The following is a 21,417-nucleotide window of genomic DNA, read 5'->3' on the forward strand; positions in this document are numbered from 1 at the left end:
ACACAAACTCTTGCCCATTTGATTATAATCTATAATCAGAATCACACTATTTATTATGAAAATACATGTACAGTGGCTTACCATAGCTGTTTCTGAAGTCTCAGATTCTCGGTTTGAATATAGTTAAGGAATAAATTAACATTGATAAGATTTACATTGAAATCTGGGTTTCTGAAACAAGAGGTTTATTTAGGTGCATGACAAATGTATAAAGACTTGCATTAAACTGTAATTGCAAAGCATATCGTTGTTTTTCTGAATATTCAATTAGTTCCTAAATCATTTATTATAGATGAGGCACGCAGGGTATTAATCAGAATTTCTAATAACCAGGAAAGAGAAATCAGTGGTGAATATATGAAATCTCCACGCTCAATCATTTTTACCTTGATGGATGACACTGGCAGGTAGCTGGCACATTAATGAATCTACTAGAAACAGACAGTTAAGAACACACTCCAGTATCTTACATATCCCAGTAGCCTCAATTGGTAAATGATTTCAAGCAAAATTACTACAAAATCTCTCCCTTATTTTTCTTGCCTCAAAAGAGAAATGTCCACCAACAGCAAAGCAGCTTGAGTACAATCCCTACATGTAACTCAGAAAATAACTCACTCTCGAAACACTTAACTAGCAATGAGTTAAACAGAAAAGGAATGCCATCTTCCAGAAGCCTTACAGTAATTTAGAAAGAGGTCCAGCAACATAACCCTACCTGGGAGGTAAAACTAATCCTAGATTTGCATTTGCCATAGGCTCCATTATCTTTCCAGAAAAGCCAAATGTAAATTTCAATAGTTTACCAGATTTTAAAACCCATCGTAGGACATGAATTTTGTGCTCTCACTGGACGGCCTTCAGATACATTCCTGTTTAACAGCTACTTATGCTTTAGTCTGTAGGTAAAAATCCCAAACATCCCAAGGAGAGAAGTAGAGAAGAAAAGCTAAAAGATGATTTTTGAAAGAAGTTCTTAAAACTCTGAGGTGTTCACAATCAATACACAAAGATGAAACAGTGTTTTAAAATGACAAATATGTGTAAAGAATGTAACCCATGAGAGGAGAGTATCGGCGTATGAATTCTATAGGTGTGGATAGACTTATATGGAAACTATGGAACAGGCAGATTCAAACATGAAGAATCTTTAGAATTGCACAATCTTTCACATTTTCTGGTCCAATCTATTTCCACTTAAAAGAAAAATTCTGTAAAATTTCCCTGCTGGGCACTTTAAGGATAACAAAATGTTCATAAGAGTAAAAAGATACAATCCTCGCTCACTAGCTCTGGCAGAACATCACTTCAAGACCAAAATGTCCTTCATTTTCTTAGTGAATTGGGTAGAATGCAGTAGAGTGACCTGAATTTATTCCGTGAGCGCTCCTGAACAATCCATGCCTAGCCGAGGCTAAATATGCCATGAATAATTTGACCGAAATGCTTACACTCAAAGGATTGTAACTTACAAGTTTAGCACAAAAAGCACTTCAGTAATTGTTTTTCTTTTCTTTTGCAATGTCTTTCCATACTTTATCATAAGGAAATACAAAATGCTGCACTGTAAATATCACCTTACTTACTGCAAAAGAATCTGAAATATTTCTGACTTTTAAGTTCTGTTGTAAGTCAGGCAAAGCTGTACACAGATTGCAAAAAGATTTCTTACCTTTTCCCCAGCAGCATTCAACACTCAGAGCAGTTAAGTGTCCCATCGCAGATTCTAACACCAGGCTGCAGCTACCAGGACATACTGCATTCTTCTTCAGAGATAACGGTTTCTGGACAGATGCTGCACCATATACCCCACACAATTTAATATCCAATAAAAGGACAAGATTAAGTATCAACACAAACTGACTTATTTTGCTTTTCTCAATTTGAGGGACAGGAGAATCGTGCAATAAGAATGTTAAGCAAGAGATCTAGGGTGGGTTTTCTTTCCATACTGCTAAATCTACACGTCTACATAAAATGACATGATGCTTCCTCTGTCCCACTTCGGCCTGAATTTCTCCTGTCATCCTGCCTCATATTTCTAAAACTGACTTTCTCTCATTATCTTCTGTCCTCGTTTACAGAGTAGATTTTGGCACCAGAGTCACTGTACAGCTGACACTGAAAGGAAAGGAAAGGCAGTGAGCTAGTGAGCACGTGAAGTAACGTGATTTAGCCATCTGAGCAATTCTCCTGTGATTAAGTGCAGGACAGTGGGCCAAAAGAACTGCCTCATGTTTTCTCGTTATGTCCACCAGCCACAGAACATCTGCACCAAAATGTAACTTGGGTAACACCAGTTCCTTCTACAAGTTGCTCTTCCACACTGAAGTAAGCTCTGCTTCTTCATCATCTTCTTCAGCCCTCATACAAACCAGTTACTGCGCTCCTTTCCTTCCTTTTTCTCATGTGACTTTAAAAGAACTGTTTGGCATTCTTCCTCAATTTCTGCTCAGTATTTTTCTTTCATACTGCCTTTCACTTCTGGAAGGCCAAATTAGTTTCCTGTATTTTTTCAAATCCTTCCTCTACTGGCAGGGACTACAACTCAAGTATCTCCCACTCATTCTCTCTCCTTCCTTTTTCTCCTTTGGTACTGCATCTCTCCATGTCCACCACTTTCTGCCTAGTTGCAAGACCTGTACACCCACTAATTCATCTTCAGAAAAGAGTTCCTGGCCCCACTTCTCAACGTGCAGAAGAGGAACTGCTTTTAAATTTCTCAAACGAATAACCTGGCTGACGCCAATCAAATAAAGATCAGCTGAATGAGGAAGAGGCTGTAGTCTGTGTGCTAGCCTTGCATGTGCTTAGCAGTATGCCAAGGGGAATGAAGCAAGGTAAGCCTGAGTGAATTTTTCTTAAATCAAGACACTAGGGCAGGTCAAAGAAATTGTTTTGTGGGCTGTGCGGTATGCAGGCCTGTTCTACAGACTCTCTCCGCTACTACTTTCAAAATGCAAAAGATATTTTCAGCCTGGCATAGGACTCTCTCTAACATAAACATCCTAAATGCTTAGATTTTTCTTATGGAGGTTAAATGCTGAGACCTTGCTGTCTTTTATCCAAAGGTGTTTGGCATAATTTTCCCTTACAGTTACTCAGCCTATCTCCTTTCATTATTTTTGAATAACAAGCACTGCCAGGAGCTGACGACATAAAGGTTAGCTGCTCTTTGCTGCATCACTAACAAGAAAAGGTATCCATCTTATATTTTTCTTTTCTTTTTCTCCTTTATATGACAGGCTAGAGTAAAGACTTTCTCTCTCTATGTTAGAGGAAAGTTAAAAAACTGGATGCTAATGTCACTCTGATTTTAGACATGAATAAGTACCTAAATCCCCTTCATTCAATACGGAATATTCCACTAAAACTAACTTCTAGAATTCATCTAGAAGTCATGTGAAGAAGGAGAAAACACTAGAAAAAAACCACTTCCCTATACACCGTCTGATTCAGTGTGCCTTAATTTAAGGACCTGGGGAAGTAGTGCAGTACAAACAATTATTTATACTTTTTGCTCACTCTCACCTTGTAAATAAATTTTAAGTTAATAAGCTGCAAAAAAATCTTTGTGGCATAATGCTCAAATTTTCTAAAAAAAAAAAAAAAAGGGTAAATGATCACATGAGACTGACTAGAAAAAACTGTTTATTTTTTAAACAAAATATTAACTGCTGAATCTAAAAACATATAAATTTTTGTCAGACGGTATTAAAATACAAACATGTGAAAGGCTGAGTTTCAACACACCCCTAATAAAATTACTGTTTCTTCCCTCTAATGTTTTTTCACATCAAATATATCAAGACTAAAGGACTAAAGCAGAGAATCAGTAACTACCATGTAGGAAACTTCATTAATGCAGAAAGCTGGATATGTTAGCCCTTCAATATAAAGCTCTGTGCTAGCTTGGGACAAGCATTAACATGCATCAAATACAGCAAAAATGATATGGTGCAATCTGTGACAAAATATCTTTAATTATCCTATAAAAGTAGATTTTGAGACTTAGATCTAATAAAGTACTTGGAAGTCTAAATTACACTTAAATGTTTGTCTAAAATTATAACCCAAAACTAAAGGCTGCTTAGCTACTGCCTGATAACACCCAAATTCATCACCTTGACCTTGAAGTTCCCCATGCTCTAGGAGTTCTGCTTCCAGAGGTATTCAGAACTGCAAGCCTCAGTAGCTTGGAATTGGGGAAGCAGGGGCATCTCTAGGGCTGTATATGGTAAGCTGACTCTGAGCGTGCCCAGTACAGAGGGGAATGGGCCTTAATATGAAAACAAGGCATGTTTTACAGGAGGAAAAGTGGATGTGATTACAGCCATGGGATCTGAAAATTCAACCCAGCCACTGGGTTGAGAAGCCTGGAAAGAAACCTGTAGTCAGAAAGGGAGATAGCACTGAAGAACAAGCATGATTCAAAGGAATCCTTTCCTCAGAAAAAAAAGAGCCTTTTTCCATGACCTGTTCTTAGGACTGTTCCTGCCAGTAAGGCTCAACAGATATTCAGTCAAATATATTAAATTGCGGAGAAGAAAGAATCTCCCTCTGATTGGCCCAAAAGGTTCCAGAATCATGCTCCCTTCACTGCTTTTTCCTGTGTAAATGGCACATCTGGAAAGAAAGGTTGAAGAGCAATTAACTGATCACTTAACAGTCAGGGTACCATACTTGGATATAAGAAATGCAAGTTTGAGCCCCATTAAATTAAGAAGGTCATCAATTTTCTGGATTCTACTTTGAGGTCAGGCAAATCCTAATTCTTGCACAACAAAAAGCTCTTTTGGCAGTTATGAAACTAGAAAACTAAATCCCTGGATTATATATTAAACTGTCTTTCAAAACATTGAAATCTTATTTTAAAGAGAAGCAGAGGTTATTAACAGTTTCCTGAACTAATGTGTAAGTTTTCCTCTTCACACATTTTACTTTGAAGAAAAGTTACTTGTTTGAGTAATTTTTTCAGCTACTTCCTACTTTTTACTTTATAGCCTAGCAAAGGTCCTAACGTATTACGCATACAAAATTTGTCACAAATACCAAACTCAATAATGCTCTAACTCCTGAACATCCATGATCTGTAGGTTCCGAAAGGTTAATAAGATAGTTTGTTAACAAAATTTATCAATAGTAACTAACCAAGCATTATGATATACTTTCAGTTATGTTTTTGAATGCTAAAGTATCCATTTTAAAAATGGGTTACGATAAATACATTTCTACAGAAAAACATCATATAAAATAAGAATGGAGAAAACTTTTTTCATAAATTTATCACATACATTCTATGTTTGCAAGAGTATCATATTTGTGCCTGATACAGGTGGCACTATGAGGATACCTGGTAAAATGGAAAGCTATTTCAATGTCTGAATATTAAGTTAAATAATAAATATTTTTACATTGCCTGCCTTCTCTGTATAAAACCTGTGATTACAACTGACTGAAATATATAATATCAAAATACTTCCGCTGCTCAGATACAAAGTGTTGATATTCATTAAGCCTATTCTTAAATGCTCAAAAAACATTTATGCAAAGTTAAAAATACTATTTTGTTTTGTATCTTATCTACACCTAAATTACTGGCAACAGACTAATTTCTAGTAAAACACCTACCACATATTGGGTGAAGTTTTCAAAATACTAAAAATTTAGGACTACATGCAATACAGGCAAACATTCATACATAACTTTTGTAATCATTTTTGTACTAAAAGTTTGTATGAGGCATATAAACTATAACTTAAAATAACTGAGCTGCCTACTGATAGCAGCATAGCTTGTGATCAAGCATGCTGTCAGGCATCCATACAAGTTACGGTTCCAGCTCTGTACTCACTTTTGTCCATGGTCTTATGCTTCAAAAAACTTTAAGTTTTATTCTTATCTATCCAGTTAATTTATGTTTAGAACTTTTAATTTCTACTGTAATAAATATCGTAGTCTTAGAAAATAACTTTCTACATTTAGTTTCTATATATATTACTTTTCTACTTAATGCTCTACATTTAAGTCTCCTTGTATGTGAGATACAGATAACTGTCTCATATTTTAAAGAACTTTATGACCTCCAGACGACAAGTCAGAAATGAAAATTGATTTCAATTATCATTATTCTTATACAAAACTAACCTTAGAATTTTGAACCTGCAACAGTTCAGTTGAGTCATAATCTCTTTTTTGGTCCCAAAATAGGAAAGGAAATACCATCCTGATCTCTGCAAAATATCACCAGAAAATCCCTATGATTCTAGTGAGGAATTTGAAAAGAACAATTGACCTATGAAATTTTATTGAAATATAGAAACAATTTTTATATGCAAAAAAAGATTCAGTTCCAGCAATTTGCAGTTTCATCTTCACCTCACAACTATAGTTCCCAGGTACTTTTGAAATGGTCTGCTGTGGTTGTTGGAGAAATATTAAGTAATTCTTTCAGTATTTTTGTGTGTCTTTCTAGGCTCAGAGACTACATAAATGAAATTAAAGGCAGTTGACAAAACAGAGTTGAAATAAAAGTACAGTAAGACTTATAGTGAAGGCAAGTATCAATTACAGCAAGTATTTGTCCTTAGATAGACACCCTAACGTGCAGGTTGGGTTCATTTTGTCCTCATCAGTATTATTAAATACATATAATGTAATGGCTAGTTAAATGAATGACTTAGACCTGTGACCTAAAGAATACTGTCAATAGCTGCTACAAGGATCAGCCTATTCATAATATTCAAGATTTATCACTTATAACCGAAAAAATACACACATTCAGAAAAATATAATCAGATTTGCATAATATGTAGTAGCTTATGAACACTTTATGATCATCCATTTTATACTGACTTCCCACCAAACAGAGTCAAGCTAAATGTCATGTTACAATAGCTGAAGTTCTTCATAGGACTGGCATGCCTATCTGAAAGGTCACCTCCCTCCATGACCACATCTATTTGAAACTTTAATGATATCAGCTACTAGAGGAAACTTCTTTTTATGAGACAAAATTTTTCTGAAGAAAGCCACTAGTGCCAGGGAGTTTTCTCCCACAAAACATAAGAATGACTGTGGACCCCCTTCCTTTTGCCTCCCTATCTCTACCAGTACCGAACAGATATGGGAAGTACTGAACAGCATAGCGATGATGCCATATATGCATTCTGCTGGAATTAAGAATCTCTGCTCGTGTAACTATAAAAGTCCTGTTAATGAGAACTACAAGCTTCACTTGAAGTAGAAAATGAACAGTTACTCAAATGTTTATTAAGCACACCCTTAATTTTGCAAGTCAATGCAGGTTGTGGTAAATGCTTGCATTCTGAAATATTCAAAGAGCTCATGAGTTATCTACCCAACTCTCCTGAACTACTACTGTGGCCAAACACAAGATTTACAAAAACATCTGTTTTCAACCTATTAGCAGCTGAAAATAACCATAAAGGCCAATAAAATAAGCAATAAAGAAACTGAAAGGGGAAATAGGTAGCAATTATGCCACAATCCCATACTGGGTTTAATCCTAATCGGTGTAAAATCCTCATGTTTGAAATAAATCCTCATGATACATTTTTCACCCTTCTAAGAAAAGAGTGGTTTATTATCAAAGCAAAGAATATTAGTAAGTGCACTACAGCATAGCATACAGTGTTCAGTATTTTTGCTCTTGATATGATTTTTATACTTTAGATAATTCTCAATCTGAAAGTTCCCAGTTGAGATATACTTTTGAGTATGTTCAGTCTTCTCACATTACTGTGCAATAGCATTTCTGAGAATGGATATAATTCCTGTAATCAGCAAGCTGCTTCAGGTACATATCGGAGGGCCATCTGTGCATCTCTACAAAATTGCGTTCATCCGCTAAAGAAAGCGATAAATGAATTAAACATAGTATACAAACACACAGGCAAAGGTGCACTAGCTGGAAAAATAAATCTTTGAAAATAGGTTTAGAAACATTAAGGATATAAATACAACAAAAAAGTAAAGTTAAGACAAGTGCTGTCCATTTTGCCTAAGTCTTGTACATAATGTAAAAATTTACTATATGACATTCCTTTGCTATTAAGCCAGCCATAAATTATCTACTTTTTAAAATGAATACAAGACACGTTAAAGAGAGCAAAGAGATCACCTTAGAGGTGCATGTTCTTTATCCACAGAAGACAACCAGGAAATCAACAGTGAGAGCTTCTCTACGCTGCAACACTACCAAGGAATGCAGTTCAATCTCTATACCAACGGTTTGTGTCAAGATCATTACAAAAAGCAAGGGGAAGAATTAAGAATTTAGTAAGATTTGTCTTTTGATTCCACATGTTTTTGTCTCTGATAAAATAAAAACTTAACAGAATTTTAAGTTATGTTATTTAGGTGAATTCTGTCTGACTTTATAAAAGTAAGCTTTTTCACCCCTATGCCCCAGCCTTTTCTGAATCAGTCTGCAGCAGCGATTGCCCAGTCTTTTTAGAGATTCAGACCATCCAGAACAGAGAGTAAAGGACAGCAGAGAGACCTGCAGCTTGAGAAATGGTGAAGTCAGGCCACTGACTGGGCAACAGGCAGACTATTTCATTTGTCTTATGCAAAATGCAGAGTTGCACTTGAAGATTTTAACTTTAAGAAAGTAACTGTACAAATCACCTACAATGTACCATTGTTCTTCTTGAAACTTAATGGAAATGAAGACTAAGCATCCTTTTTAATGAAAAAAACAAGGTCACCTACCAATAGTTGCTGTTCTTTGAGAAGTACGCTCTGCATCTGAATTCTAACTGTGAGAGTATCTGCGCTCTGACAAACCAGAAAAGAATGTTTTTTCCCTATTGTACACATATTTACATATGCACTTTTATTTCTTTGCTCCATCTTGCCCAGTGCAAAGCCTATGCAGCAGAGCATGTCTACTTCTCAGTAAAGAATCATCTGGAAGAGCCTCAGAGAAAAAGAGAAAAGCAAAGGGCAGACTAACGTGCATGTAGACAGCACATCCCAAAGAATACCAATTACTGGGAAGGTACCCCTTCTCTTTGGGTGAATCCACACATGCTTTCTACCGGTGGCTGACTCCAAACAGTCCCTCTGGTAACAGTCACCTGGCAGAGATTTAAAAAACTTCATCAAACAACCAACAACTGTAGTACTGCTGTGCATCAGCCCTGGGTGCTTCAGGAATGGTGAAAGCCTAGAGGAAACTCCCTGTGATCACACAGCAAATATTCAGTATGGAAATACTGTACAGCTCATCCCTTAGGTCACTTGGGCTCTGTTAGAACACATTCTGATCCTTATCGGAAACATCACTTGCACACTTTCATAAGAGGTTCATATGCAACCTAATGTCCATCTGGATAACTGCAACATGGAGATAAAAGAGCTCTTAGAACTTTTCATAGTAGAAACAAACAGCTTAAGAAACAAACTTCTTAAAAGGTCTGGATCTACAAAGAGAAAAAAAGAGCTCCTTGCTGCTGCTGCTGCTGCTGTGAAGCAGTTCAGCCCTAAAAGTACAAGACTTTAGGAAGGCTACCTAAAGATAAATCTTCTGCCTGACAGAAATCTGGCACAACCAAGATATAAATTTAAGGTGAGCATGAAGAGACACGCTGTCCTTGAAGAATGCAAAGTACATTAGAGGTTACCTATGAAAGCCTGAATCTCTCACATTGTTCTGACAGAAGTGATACCACCTTTCTAGACAAGAGGAGACAGGGGAAAGTTTTTAAGAGAGAGAATCCCATGGAAAAAACAGCACAAAACTGATACCCTACTGCGGAAATGGAAAACGAGTAAGCAGATGTGCCTACATCAAGCCCTGGAAGAATCTAGAAGCCTTTGAGTCTCTAGTCCCATACCTCCCAAATGGGAGACAGAGACTTTACCAGACACCTGAAACTTTACCAGACTGAGCGGAAGACCTGATTCCTTGAACTTCAAGAGAGAACCTCAGGATGGTTGAGATCAAAGTCCTGAAGGAAGGAAGTTACCAAAGAGTATTTTCAAACACAGTCCACCACCTGAGCCAACAAGGAAGTGAAGCAAACCAAGTTCTACATGGACTGAACCTACTTGTAGCTGACATCCATCAGCAGAGGTTTTCTGATCTCTCATTTGTAATCCAGATTTGCAGTCCAGCTCTCCTTTATAAAATGGGCATTTCAGAATCTGGGCAGACGGACCACTGAGAGGCAGATAACACTGGAATTGCCCTATGTCCCAAACAAAGCAAAGGGGACAAAGCTCTACGTTTTTTGTTTGTAACAAACAACCACAAAGTCATCCGTCATCACATGCATACGTGAGCCTTGGAAATGAGGAAAGACGACCTTTAACATATTTTGGACTGAATAGCGTTTCAGCCCACTGATAAGAAAATTCCGTTTTGAAAACACTGGCCCTGTACCAACAGTCTGAATACTATCTGCAGGCAGAAGTGACACATCCATTGAGATCACCTTCATCAGAGTGATGAACAAATATTCCCCCACAGACAATGGGCAAAACATTCTAGAATTACACGTCAGGAAATAAATATACTCTCTTCTGGAAAATAAACATCAATTCCCTGGAACAACTTGGATTTATTTACTTGAATTGGCATCCGTTAGCTATTTGATTTCTTAAAATCTGCTGGAGAATACCACAAGAAACCTCTTTCCTACCTAAAAAAAAATACCTTAATCAAAAGCTATTGGAAGTATCTCATTATCTTGAGTCAAATGTATAAACTAAACAAAGTACATGCTTAAAGGCATGGAAGTGTTGAAATATAAGAAGCAAACTGCCCTAGCCAATTCAGCAATAGGTGGGAACCTAGTCTTCAGCATAGGAACCAAAAGACAAGTGGATGCAGTGCTAGCTGTGTTACTCTCCCTTAGAAGGTTGATGGACCATCTGGCTCAGAATGACTTTGGACTGGATTAGACTGTATATCCTAAAAAAGTCTTATTCATTTCCTTATGCAGAAGTAGCATTATTCAGTATCTCATTTCTAATCCAAGTAGAACTGAAAGATATTTCTTTAAAAAAAAAAAAAAAACGGTAAACTACCTGAGAGATCTTGAAATTCTGGCTTTTGACTGAAGATGAGGTAGTTAGTGGCAATAAAATGAAGAAGCCAAGTCGAAAGGCAATCAGAATTGTGAAACTGCAAGAAGAAAGGAAATACAAACAACATTTGAATACTATCAGATCTAAAAGTAGGAGAGGAAAAAAAAATTAATACAGCTTACATGCCAAAATATATTATTTTGGATTACAGCTGTCCACACAGCAGTTTATTAAATAAAGTCTTGACAGTAGGAGATAAAGAAGAAAAAGTGATTGAAGGAAATATGTAAACAGATGCAGACCCATGAACAAATTCTAAAACTTCCCTCCCCCTAGCTGTGTGACCTAACCCCAGTGCTACAGATTCTTGCTTTTCTCTATGTCTCCTTTTGGTCCCATGAATCTGGGATATACTTTGCTTCTGCACAGCAGCAGAACTTCAGAAAAAGAAAGGTGAGGCGTGTCACCTTCCTCCTCTCTGTCTTGGTGAGCTGCATAGTCTCAGAGCTATTGTGCTTTGAACTCTCTTGGGCACAAAAGGCACTCTGGGTATCCTATTTTATAAGTCAGGTTTTTCATGTCAGGTTATTACATTAAGGACACCGTCACTCTAACTCCGACATGCATTTTAAAGGAAAATGGCAGCCAGGACTGTATTTTTGTAAAAAGCTTAATACTGGCAGGAGTCTTTTAGAACCATTATGCAAACACCAACTGGGTGAAACCGCACACAGGTCAGACAGTACACTCAGTTTTGGATTTTTGGATCCTGATTAGTATATTTGGCATGAATTAGGTTCTGCACTGCTCAGTCCTCTCACAACCTTTTTGTATTAGTACTGCGTAAAGCTTTCGCACCCCTGGGGAATCTGAGGCCATGAAATATGGTAACTGGAACCCTGTGGTACCCTATAGTGCTAGGCAGCAGTTGTGTGAAAGTTTTAGCACACATCTATACTGCACTTGAGTTATTTAGCTCAAGGTGGATTTTGAAAAAGAAGTAAACAAAATACAGTGATATTCATGGTTAAAAACTTGGTAAGAAATTATATGGTGTTGCCAGTGAAGGAAAGATCACGGTCTACGCATTTACTGCATTTACACATCATCTCTGACAGAAGTTATCATTACGCTGAACTACCGCAGTGTGTTTTTGATGAACAAAATCAGATAGAACATGCTATGACTGCATACCCTACAGTAAAGTTTTTACTTCTTAAAGAAATGAAGGGCTGCAAAAGTCTCGTCAGGCCATATTTCAGCCACTCATGCGACACTTAAAATCTTTGATTAACAGACAATATATCAATGTTGGTCCTTGAAATCTGAAAGATCATCTTAAAAATCTTAACAATTATGTTTTAAAAACAAAAAAAATCTATCATTTAGAATCAACATATATAGTCTTATGTAATGTAAAAAATACGTACCTTAGCTTTTCTGAGCAAGCTAACAATACTGAGTCTTGTTGAGGCCAATTCTCTGCTAGGCATACTCTGAAGCTGTGTGATAATATAAAGCTCACAAATATGTTGGAGTCTCGTTACTTGGTACATCTCAGCACAAATCAAGAGAGACATAGCTTGGAGAATACTAGCTGAAAAACAACAAAACAATAAAATAAATTACATTTATTTTACTTTTTTGACAAGATGATGAAAGCCACTTTTCATAGTTTAACAATGCACACAAAATCACACTGCTGTTGATTCCCTCCTTTTTCACTATTATTAGTGTTTGCTACATCACTTCAACAGATAAACTAATGTGCAGCAAGAGAGTAGTTAGTGGCTTTTCAGAAGGCAAGTGTAACAGATTGCATTCTATTGACTACATAGTCATATATATCTTAAGGATGCTAAGACAAATGCTGCTGGTCTATTTAAAGGGAGTGATAATTCATAAAAGGATTTAGCCTTCTAACTTTTCTTTCAAAAAAAGAAACCTCTCTAAAATATGTAAAAGAAAATAGAACAGTAAGATTTAAGAGAAACAGAGTAATAATTCTTTTTAAAAATACGATATACTGTTTCCATATTTAAACTGATGGACAAGGAAATGTTAGATTAAAAAAAGAAAAGATGGAAAACCTAAGAGCAAGATAGAAATTTTTAAAAAAGAAAACCAAAACAAAAATATGTATCACACCACCATTCCTTCTATAAAAGGAAAATTATCTGAATTTAAATAAGATTTCAGATTTAGTTTCAGATTTTTAGATACCGTTCTCACTAAGAAAACCAATGTTTAAGAAACTAAGAGTATTTTAGCTCAATTATTCTTGCCAAATACTCTAGTTCATATAATTTCTCTGGTGTTATATATAAATAAGATATCCATTTATATGAATAAGGTATTTTGGCAATTTAAGCTTATTTATATTAAACTTCACAAAATATATGCCAAACTAATTGACAAATTTGAAATAAAACCTAGAACTAAGATTAGAAACTGATATTCTTTCTCTTGTAGAAAGAGAATTCCAGAAGATTGAATGGCCCAGAAAGAAAACCACACATTTTTTAGAGTCTTGCTAACTAAGCAGAAGATAACTACAGTGTTTTATTAGTTGTATTCATACTGGCTGCTTGCTGATTTTACTTGAATAATACAAATTTTCTAACTGTAAAATATGAAAAAAAATCTTTTTCCTGAGGCAGATCATACAGGAAAATATTGGCATGTTTCCATTAAGTAACAAATATTTTCAGAATATACCAGATCTTTAATTGAAAATATTTCCACTAATGTAAAGCAGGTTTTCTAGTGACTTTACAGTATCTAGTACACTGGGAGAAATTCTGCATTACAACATTTTACACTAAAGATAAATACTTATCAGGGGACAAGAAAAGAAGGGGAACTAAAAGATCCTGCTACTTTGGTCTCTATCCCTTCTTTCTCCATGCCTCAGTGGGAGAAAAATGTGTAGCAGATGCACGTGTACTTTTAAATTTGCTTACCTGGACAACAGGAGTCGGTATAGAGATACTCCAGAAAGGAGAGGAAAGTGTCTTTGGAAACCCCATACACTGGAACCAAAATATTATTTGCTTCTAGATAGTTACCATTAAACATAGCTGCCATTACCTCACAGCGAGCCACCAGAACTGCTCTGTGGGCTGGTACAGTTGTACCTGCAAGATTTGTGACAAAAGTTTAAGATAAACTTATACACATGGTAAGATTTTGATATTAAGGTTCATATAATTTTTACACAACACAGAGCTTGATTTAAAACACTTTTATAGAGTGTTTGAAATAAAAATATCAAATAGATAATTAATAACACATTCACTCGGTACCAGTCAATATCTACATATATACAGTAGCCACCAACAAACAAAAATAGCATATTAACAGATTAGACCTTAAAAAGAAATACCAAATTTATTACTACAACCTGCTCCCAACAGCAGGTGTTCCAAATAGGGTAAGCTTTATCAGACAGAAACAGGCCTTCAACTAGCATAACATCTGACACTATTGGAATTACAGCAGCTTACACTAACTCAACTTCTGATCTGGTATAAATATGCAATCTTGCTAATGCTTATGTGTATGAATTATTCATGTTCATTAGGGATCCCACTGGTAATGAATGTGAGTAGCATTCTAGAAATCAAACGTCCATGCAACCACAGAAAATAGAGAAAGGCAAATTTTCACAGATGAAATTCCATTAAGTCAGGAGTATTTATCTGAACTTAAGTATTTTACCCAAAAGGAATTTCTTGATGTTCTCTTACAAATAATGCACTATTCCAGAAGTTATTCCATTTTGTAATATTTACAAGTAAACCATTTATTTTACTACAGCACTTCGAAGATCTAATAAGGTTAACAGTCCAGTGCAGTACAGTCTTTTCATGAAAACATTTGCAGACTAAGAGGCCATTCCTGACTCCTTGAGCTCACACGGACTTCTGCAGAGTCCAGCTGAACTCAATAATCCAATCCAATACACAAAAAACTGCCAAACTAACATTAGACAGACCAGCAACTAAAGACAGAATGAGAATTTACAGTCAAACATAAAAAATCATAAAAATTATTATAAACAGATTAACTGACATTTAAGATACTACATATACTTAGATATAGATTCTAATCTAAATTTCCTCCTCAGTCACATCCCTGCCACCCAGCTAATTCCTTGAAGGCAGCTGTCACTTTTTCATTTTCGTTCCATTTCTATTCATCTTTGTTTCTACTTTCAAATTGTCTAACCTGCATACAAAATCAACATTTCTATATACAGAAAACACAGGTAAATAGTATTATGTATTTTTATATTATGTAATATGAACACTGTGCAATACAGATGTTATATAAAATAGGTGTGCATTTTTGTATCTGCATGCAATTGTATATTCACCTACTAATTAGGAGGTTCGATCCCATTATGAGTCTTTACACAAGCTTAATGGGCTCCCATTTTTAATGGTACACAACCACTTTTGGTACACAACCAACTCCCAGCATTCAAGGAATTCGGCATAGACTTTAAAATCTATTTGCCAGACCAAGACTAAAGTCTTCAATTTGTCTTAGTGATTATTCAACTCATACAATTATTATTGTGCCTGATGAAGTAGGAAAAAAACTTGGGAGAATTATCAAGCATTAAAAAAAAAAAAACAGCCAACGTGGTGAGTGGATAGGCATACTTTTTTTTTCAAGTAAATGTCAACTGATTCAACAGCAATTTTTTTCTATAAAATATACAGTGGTGCTACGATATCATCAACTTCCCACAAACCCTCTCTCAAGAATGGGACATTGAGCTGAATTGTTTAAGTCATCAAACTCGGCCTTAGTACTTTGTTCTCTTTTTCAAAGGTCTTTCTGTTTTTCCTGCATATTAAACAGAACATCTAGAAAGAATCTGCTTGTCCCCATGTGCTTATTTTTGAGGGATTAATGCTCCATATTTGGCTCTGAGATTTAAAGCTGAAGATAATTAAACAATTGTCTAATCCTAAAAGACCATTTCTGTACAGAGGCTGGGTGTGGACAAATCAAGAAAAACATTAGCATTTAAAAAACATCTCATTCTTATTCTCACAAAGCATGCAATGCTGTTTTTCCATCTCTCTTTTTATTTTTAAGGGTGAATGCATGTAATTTCCAGCAAATTCATCCATGATAATCTAATACATTGGTACATTCTTTACAGACAAAAAAGGAACAACAAATAGTTTCACTTGTGCGGTTCCTTCCTGTACTTTTGCCAAGGAGTACTTAGCAGTCTTTGTAAGTAGATTTATGAAACTTCACCAACAATCTCTCTAAGTTAACAAGGTAGAAATATCCTAAAGACACTAGTATTAGACTAAACTGTGTAGAAGGCTAGATCCTCCAAGCTATTTCAGTGGCATGAAGAAAGTGAATGCTGGCTGTCTCTCTCCAATTCATAATTTCCTCAGTAAAATGTGAAAGGATTTCAAGTAAAAAGCAACTAAGGGAAGCTAGCCTCTGCTCCCCAAAATCACTTTAGTATACATTTTACTCATAGCTGTGAAGAGGAATAGATGCTTATTGTTGTCTCTCAACAGATTTTTTAAAAACCATTTTAAATGTTTGTTTTCACACTCATAGTATTAAGCAGTAGGCAGCTATAACACAGGGTTTCACAAGGATGAAAGCTGCTCTCATAAGGAGTCGTCTGTCATAAGGCAATTGTGGAGTGCTGTACTGTAGAGAACTGTAATAGAAACGTTAAGATTGATATACAAATATCTAGGCATGGAAACACCAGAAGCAAGGGCAACAAAAATGGCACGTGTTGATGGCCCCAAACTAGCAGCTCATCAAAATCCCAGCACACCTAAGCGCATTTCTAAGGACAGCCAGGTTAGGAGAAAAAGGGCAGTGAATAAATCCTAAAGACACAGCGGTGAGACATGTCAGCTTCTAAAGGGCACAGAAAGGCACATCCAAAGCCAGCACCAACCAAAGTGGTATATCGGGAAACGGGATCAGCAGAAAAGAGCCAACATTCCTTGTCCTGTCACTGCAAGGAAACTAGACCAGACCACCTGAATACATGCGTCACAGAGCCTGAAAGGTGGACAGACCACTTGCACATGTCTGGGTGCTTTTATGTATGTAGACACGAGAATGCGAGTGAGTGAAAAAAAAATTTTAAATAAAATCACCATACATCTACTATGACATCTCTCATTTAGCATTGCTACACTGTTGCTATACTGTTGCAACAGCATTTCCTGCAGTAGATGCATCACTTTACTAAGCCTGTAAGAAGTATGCTTGAATTATAGGGACACAAAGTCTACCCCTGAAGGCAGATACCATTTGTAGAGGCTCATGTCTGATAAACTGCGTTACAAGTGGACACTGCTCTAAAGTACCAGTACAGAGCAGTGTTATCGCTAAGCAAATAACTGGTTTTCACAATGATAAATAAACGTATACATCTTCTTAGTTTTGACTTTAATGCAGATGCAACAGAAAATATATAATCAGCTCAATTTTCCACTTTCTTACAGAGAGGATAAATGTTGGAGACACATATGCATCCAAAGCAACAAGAACAGATGTACCGCACCTTGTATTTTGAAGATGACATCAGCTAGCACAGATGTATTAAAGAAAAGCCTGAGAGAAGTATTACACATTCGTTTTATCTGGTGAGATCTGCAGTCCTTTAAATTGTTGAGCTGCAAAATAAATAATTAATAAAATACTGTCATGTATAATACCTCACAGGATAAATGACTACGAGATATCATTTATAGGGGGAGACTAAACAACAGCCTTTCACTTTATCTTTTACATTCTTTTGCTAGAGCTACTCAACCACATCTCTCATGCATATAATTCTGAAATGATTGTTGACTTTTCCTTTCCTGTTTCTCATGGTGTAACAGATCTAAAGCATGTCTGCCACACCCACACATTCTGAGTCTTGTCCTAATATTCTTTGACCTATTACAAATTCTTCCATCTGCCATCTCTGGGCAGGTTTACGCAGCATTACAAATTTGTTCAAGTCCAAACATTATTCATACACACACAGTTTGAACATAAAGCTGTACTAACACAAGCTTTGAGATACTGCGGGAAGAGCATTAATGTCCATGTGTGAGTTGTGCAGATATAAGCACACACATTTCTGCACTGTGCCAGAGCTGCCCATACTGTGGCTACATATTCCCTCCATAGCAATGCCACACGCTGATTTGAGGCAGCCAAAAAGTCAGGTTTGTTACTAGACAAGTCCTGAGATTGCCTGCCACAAAGGCAAACGGATTTCACAGGCCTTACCATTGACTTCTAATAACGTGGGCATGCCAGAATTGAGATCCTCAAAGCTTAGTATGTTAAGCTACTTTTTTTCCAATTTTTTCTTCATTTAAAAATGGAGTTTAAAACTACCATTCTGTATCTAAAAAGAACAATATCAAAATCATGTTGCTAGATTACGGGAAATGAAATCCAGATGAAGTTGAATTAACTCTTAAATTAAACAGTTAAAAATCTTTTTTATGTAATAAATATTTAATTTTACCAAGAAAATCACAATTCATTTATAGTTCTCATGCCTTTGAAGAAAAACTTTTAAATGCGAAATAAATGTATGCTGAAGACATGATGAAAACCCAAAGGAAAAAACCCCTTCGACTTACTATCTTAAGTTTTCAGGCCTTTTTACATCTGGTCTTTTGAACTTTTAGCTTTGGACCCTTAGGACTAGTAAGGCTATAACCGAAAGATCAGAAGCTTAAAAGAGCTAAGTAACTTTTGATCTTTATGTTATCTCAAGACCGTCCCGGACTATTTCCCATTTAAACTCACAAAAAGACCTTGTACAGTCTCTACGGTACCAGTCCTACCTGTAGTTCTACCTGTAAATAGCTGTTTAAACTAATTCTACTATGTAACTATTTAGTCACATAATTAATGTGACATAAATACATTTTACTGTGAAGTCATTTTCTGAATTGAATATGTTAGCCAATAGACTGATTCCCGTATCACAACATTTATAAAAGATGAGATATAATCTCTTACAAGCTACTGCAGAAGCAAACCTTTTGGGCATATATCCAGGACAGCAAAGGTTTCCTGGGTAGCCTCTATTACACGAAAATTAGGAATAGATAATCATACTGTCAGACAATGTGTAAAGCAGGAAATGTAAGTAATCCTTTTAAGAGACCTACTTATGTGCTTTTTACTGATTATATTAATTCTGCACATTAGATCACCATCCTTCTATTTTGTAAATGTGTACGGGCATCCTATCGATAAATAAAATCGAATAAATAAAAGACTATGTAAACCAAAATAAAGTTAAAACAAAGACTGACAAGGAAACAATGTCTACAAAAGAATTTTCTAAGAATTTAACTAACTAATGCTAAAAGTTACCACAGAAGAGTTAGATGTACCTTCCCTGGAGTTTTCAGGATACATTTAACTTTCTCAAGTACATGTTCAATTTTTTCAGGATCCTTTAGCTTCTTCTTTATATCTTCTTCTAACCGTTCCCACTGGAAAGCACCTGTCACAAGAGCAAATACCGTTGATTTATAAATAGAATAGGCACAGGATTTAGCAGGCAGAGGAGAGATGACATCAATGCCAAATAGTTCTTACAGAAATTATATTTTTAGCACTTTTGTCAGTGGAATCTTTAGGCTTAGAAAGTTAAAGATGCAATTCTGCCATGATCAAACTTTTGCAGTAAATCGGTGATGGCTTTTACAAAGATTCTACCAAGTACAGACAGTATGTCTGAATTCAGACCTTCAGGGCTGTCTAGAGGATTCAGATATGTTAATTTAATTGAGGAAGAAGAAAGAAGAAATGCATCTAGCTGCTCTGGATTACTTTAGAAATATGAACATTTAAAATTAGTCAAAGCCATTAAGAAGAAGACCAAGAGCACTTAAAGGAAAAACTACTGTTTCAGAGCATAACATTAGGTATTAAATAATGTTATTATAATTTACAATATTTAGTATTATAAATAATTCCATTTTAGTAGAATATTTGTGATCAGCTGTTCAATGAAACACTGAGATAAAACCTGGAAAGAAGGACGTTTCCACCAGAATCTATTAGTTTAGAATCTATTAATCTATTAGTTAAATAAGCTCTGCTGAATCTGTTCATAGCAGCCAAAAGGTGCTGCACTGCTCTTGCACTGGAGGGTACTGCCTCATGACTGCTGGTAAACACGTAAGTGTGCTAGCATGTCAGCTACTGTTCACAGGTCATCGTGCTAACTTAAACTGCCATTGGATCCTTCTTTACAAACCAGCTTTCTCTCATTTTGATTCTACATGAAAGTTAAATCTGTATTTCATGTTTCAATTATTTACCAAATGCACAAAGGTAATGCTGCAGACATTTATTAAAAGCTTCTTGCAGGGCTGAATAGACTGAGAAGAACAAAAGTCATTGCTCAAATCATGGACCTTATGAGAAAAAAAAAAAAAGCTAACAAAACAATTTTATTGCCCTGAAACATTCTCTGGCGAAATTTAAGAATAGCATGGTAAATATGTCACCCCAGTCTTCAAAAAGGGCAAGGAGGAGGAGCCAGGAAACTACAGGCCTGTCAGCCTCACCTCCATCCCCAGAAAGGTAATGGAACAGCTCTTCCTGGAGGTCATCACTAAGCATCTGGAGGACAAGAAGGTGATCAGGAGTAGTCAGCATGGATTCACCAAAGGGAAATCATGCTTGACCAACCTGATAGCCTTCCATGATGGAATGACTGGCTGGGTAGATGAGGGCAGAGCAGTGGACGTTGTCTCCCTGGACTTCAGCAGCCTTTTGACACTGTCTTCCATCACATCCTCCTAGGTAAGCTCAGGAAGTGTGGGTTAGATAAGTGGACAGTGAGGTGGATCGAGAACTGGCTAGATGGCAGAGCTCAGAGGGTTGTGATCAGCAGTGCAGAGCCTAGTTGGAGGCCTGTAGCTAGCGGTGTCCCCCAGGGGTCAGTCCTGGGTCCAGTCTTGTTCAACGTATTCATCAACGACCTGGATGAAGGCACAGAGCGCATCCTCAGCAAGTTTGCTGATGATACAAAACTAGGAGGAGTGGCTGATACACCCTCTGGTGCTGCCATTCAAAGAGACCTGGACAGGCTGGAGAGTCAGGTGGAGAGGAATCTCATGAACAACATGAGATTCAACAAAGGCAAGGGCAGGGTCCAGCACCCAGGGAGGAATAACCCCAGGCACCAGTACAGGCTGGGGGTTGACCTGCTGGAAAGCAGCTCTGCAGAGAAGGCAGAGCTTTCCCGGTGGACAACAAGGTGACCATGAGCCAGCAGCGTGCCCTTGTGGCCAAGAAGGCCAACGGGATCCTGGGGTGCAT

General features: G+C 36.6%; 1 protein-coding gene across 3 annotated transcripts in view; it reads right to left on the minus strand.

The window, feature by feature from the left end:
- Positions 1 to 3,662: 3,662 nt before the first annotated feature.
- Positions 3,663 to 21,417, minus strand: part of LOC104150361 (rho-related BTB domain-containing protein 3) — a 41,835-nt gene continuing 24,080 nt past the window's right edge. For all 3 annotated transcript variants that reach the window (XM_068925899.1, XM_068925900.1, XM_009684583.2), the window contains exons 7-12: positions 19,476 to 19,588; positions 17,630 to 17,741; positions 14,022 to 14,195; positions 12,489 to 12,655; positions 11,059 to 11,155; positions 3,663 to 7,869 (exon numbers count right to left, since the gene is read on the minus strand). In XM_068925899.1, the coding sequence (XP_068782000.1) occupies positions 7,754 to 7,869; positions 11,059 to 11,155; positions 12,489 to 12,655; positions 14,022 to 14,195; positions 17,630 to 17,741; positions 19,476 to 19,588 (779 nt within the window). In that variant the 3' untranslated portion in view covers positions 3,663 to 7,753. The remainder of the gene's footprint in view (positions 7,870 to 11,058; positions 11,156 to 12,488; positions 12,656 to 14,021; positions 14,196 to 17,629; positions 17,742 to 19,475; positions 19,589 to 21,417) is intronic.

Source organism: Struthio camelus, chromosome W (genome assembly GCF_040807025.1).
Source record: "Struthio camelus isolate bStrCam1 chromosome W, bStrCam1.hap1, whole genome shotgun sequence".
Classification (NCBI taxonomy): Eukaryota; Metazoa; Chordata; class Aves; order Struthioniformes; family Struthionidae; genus Struthio; species Struthio camelus.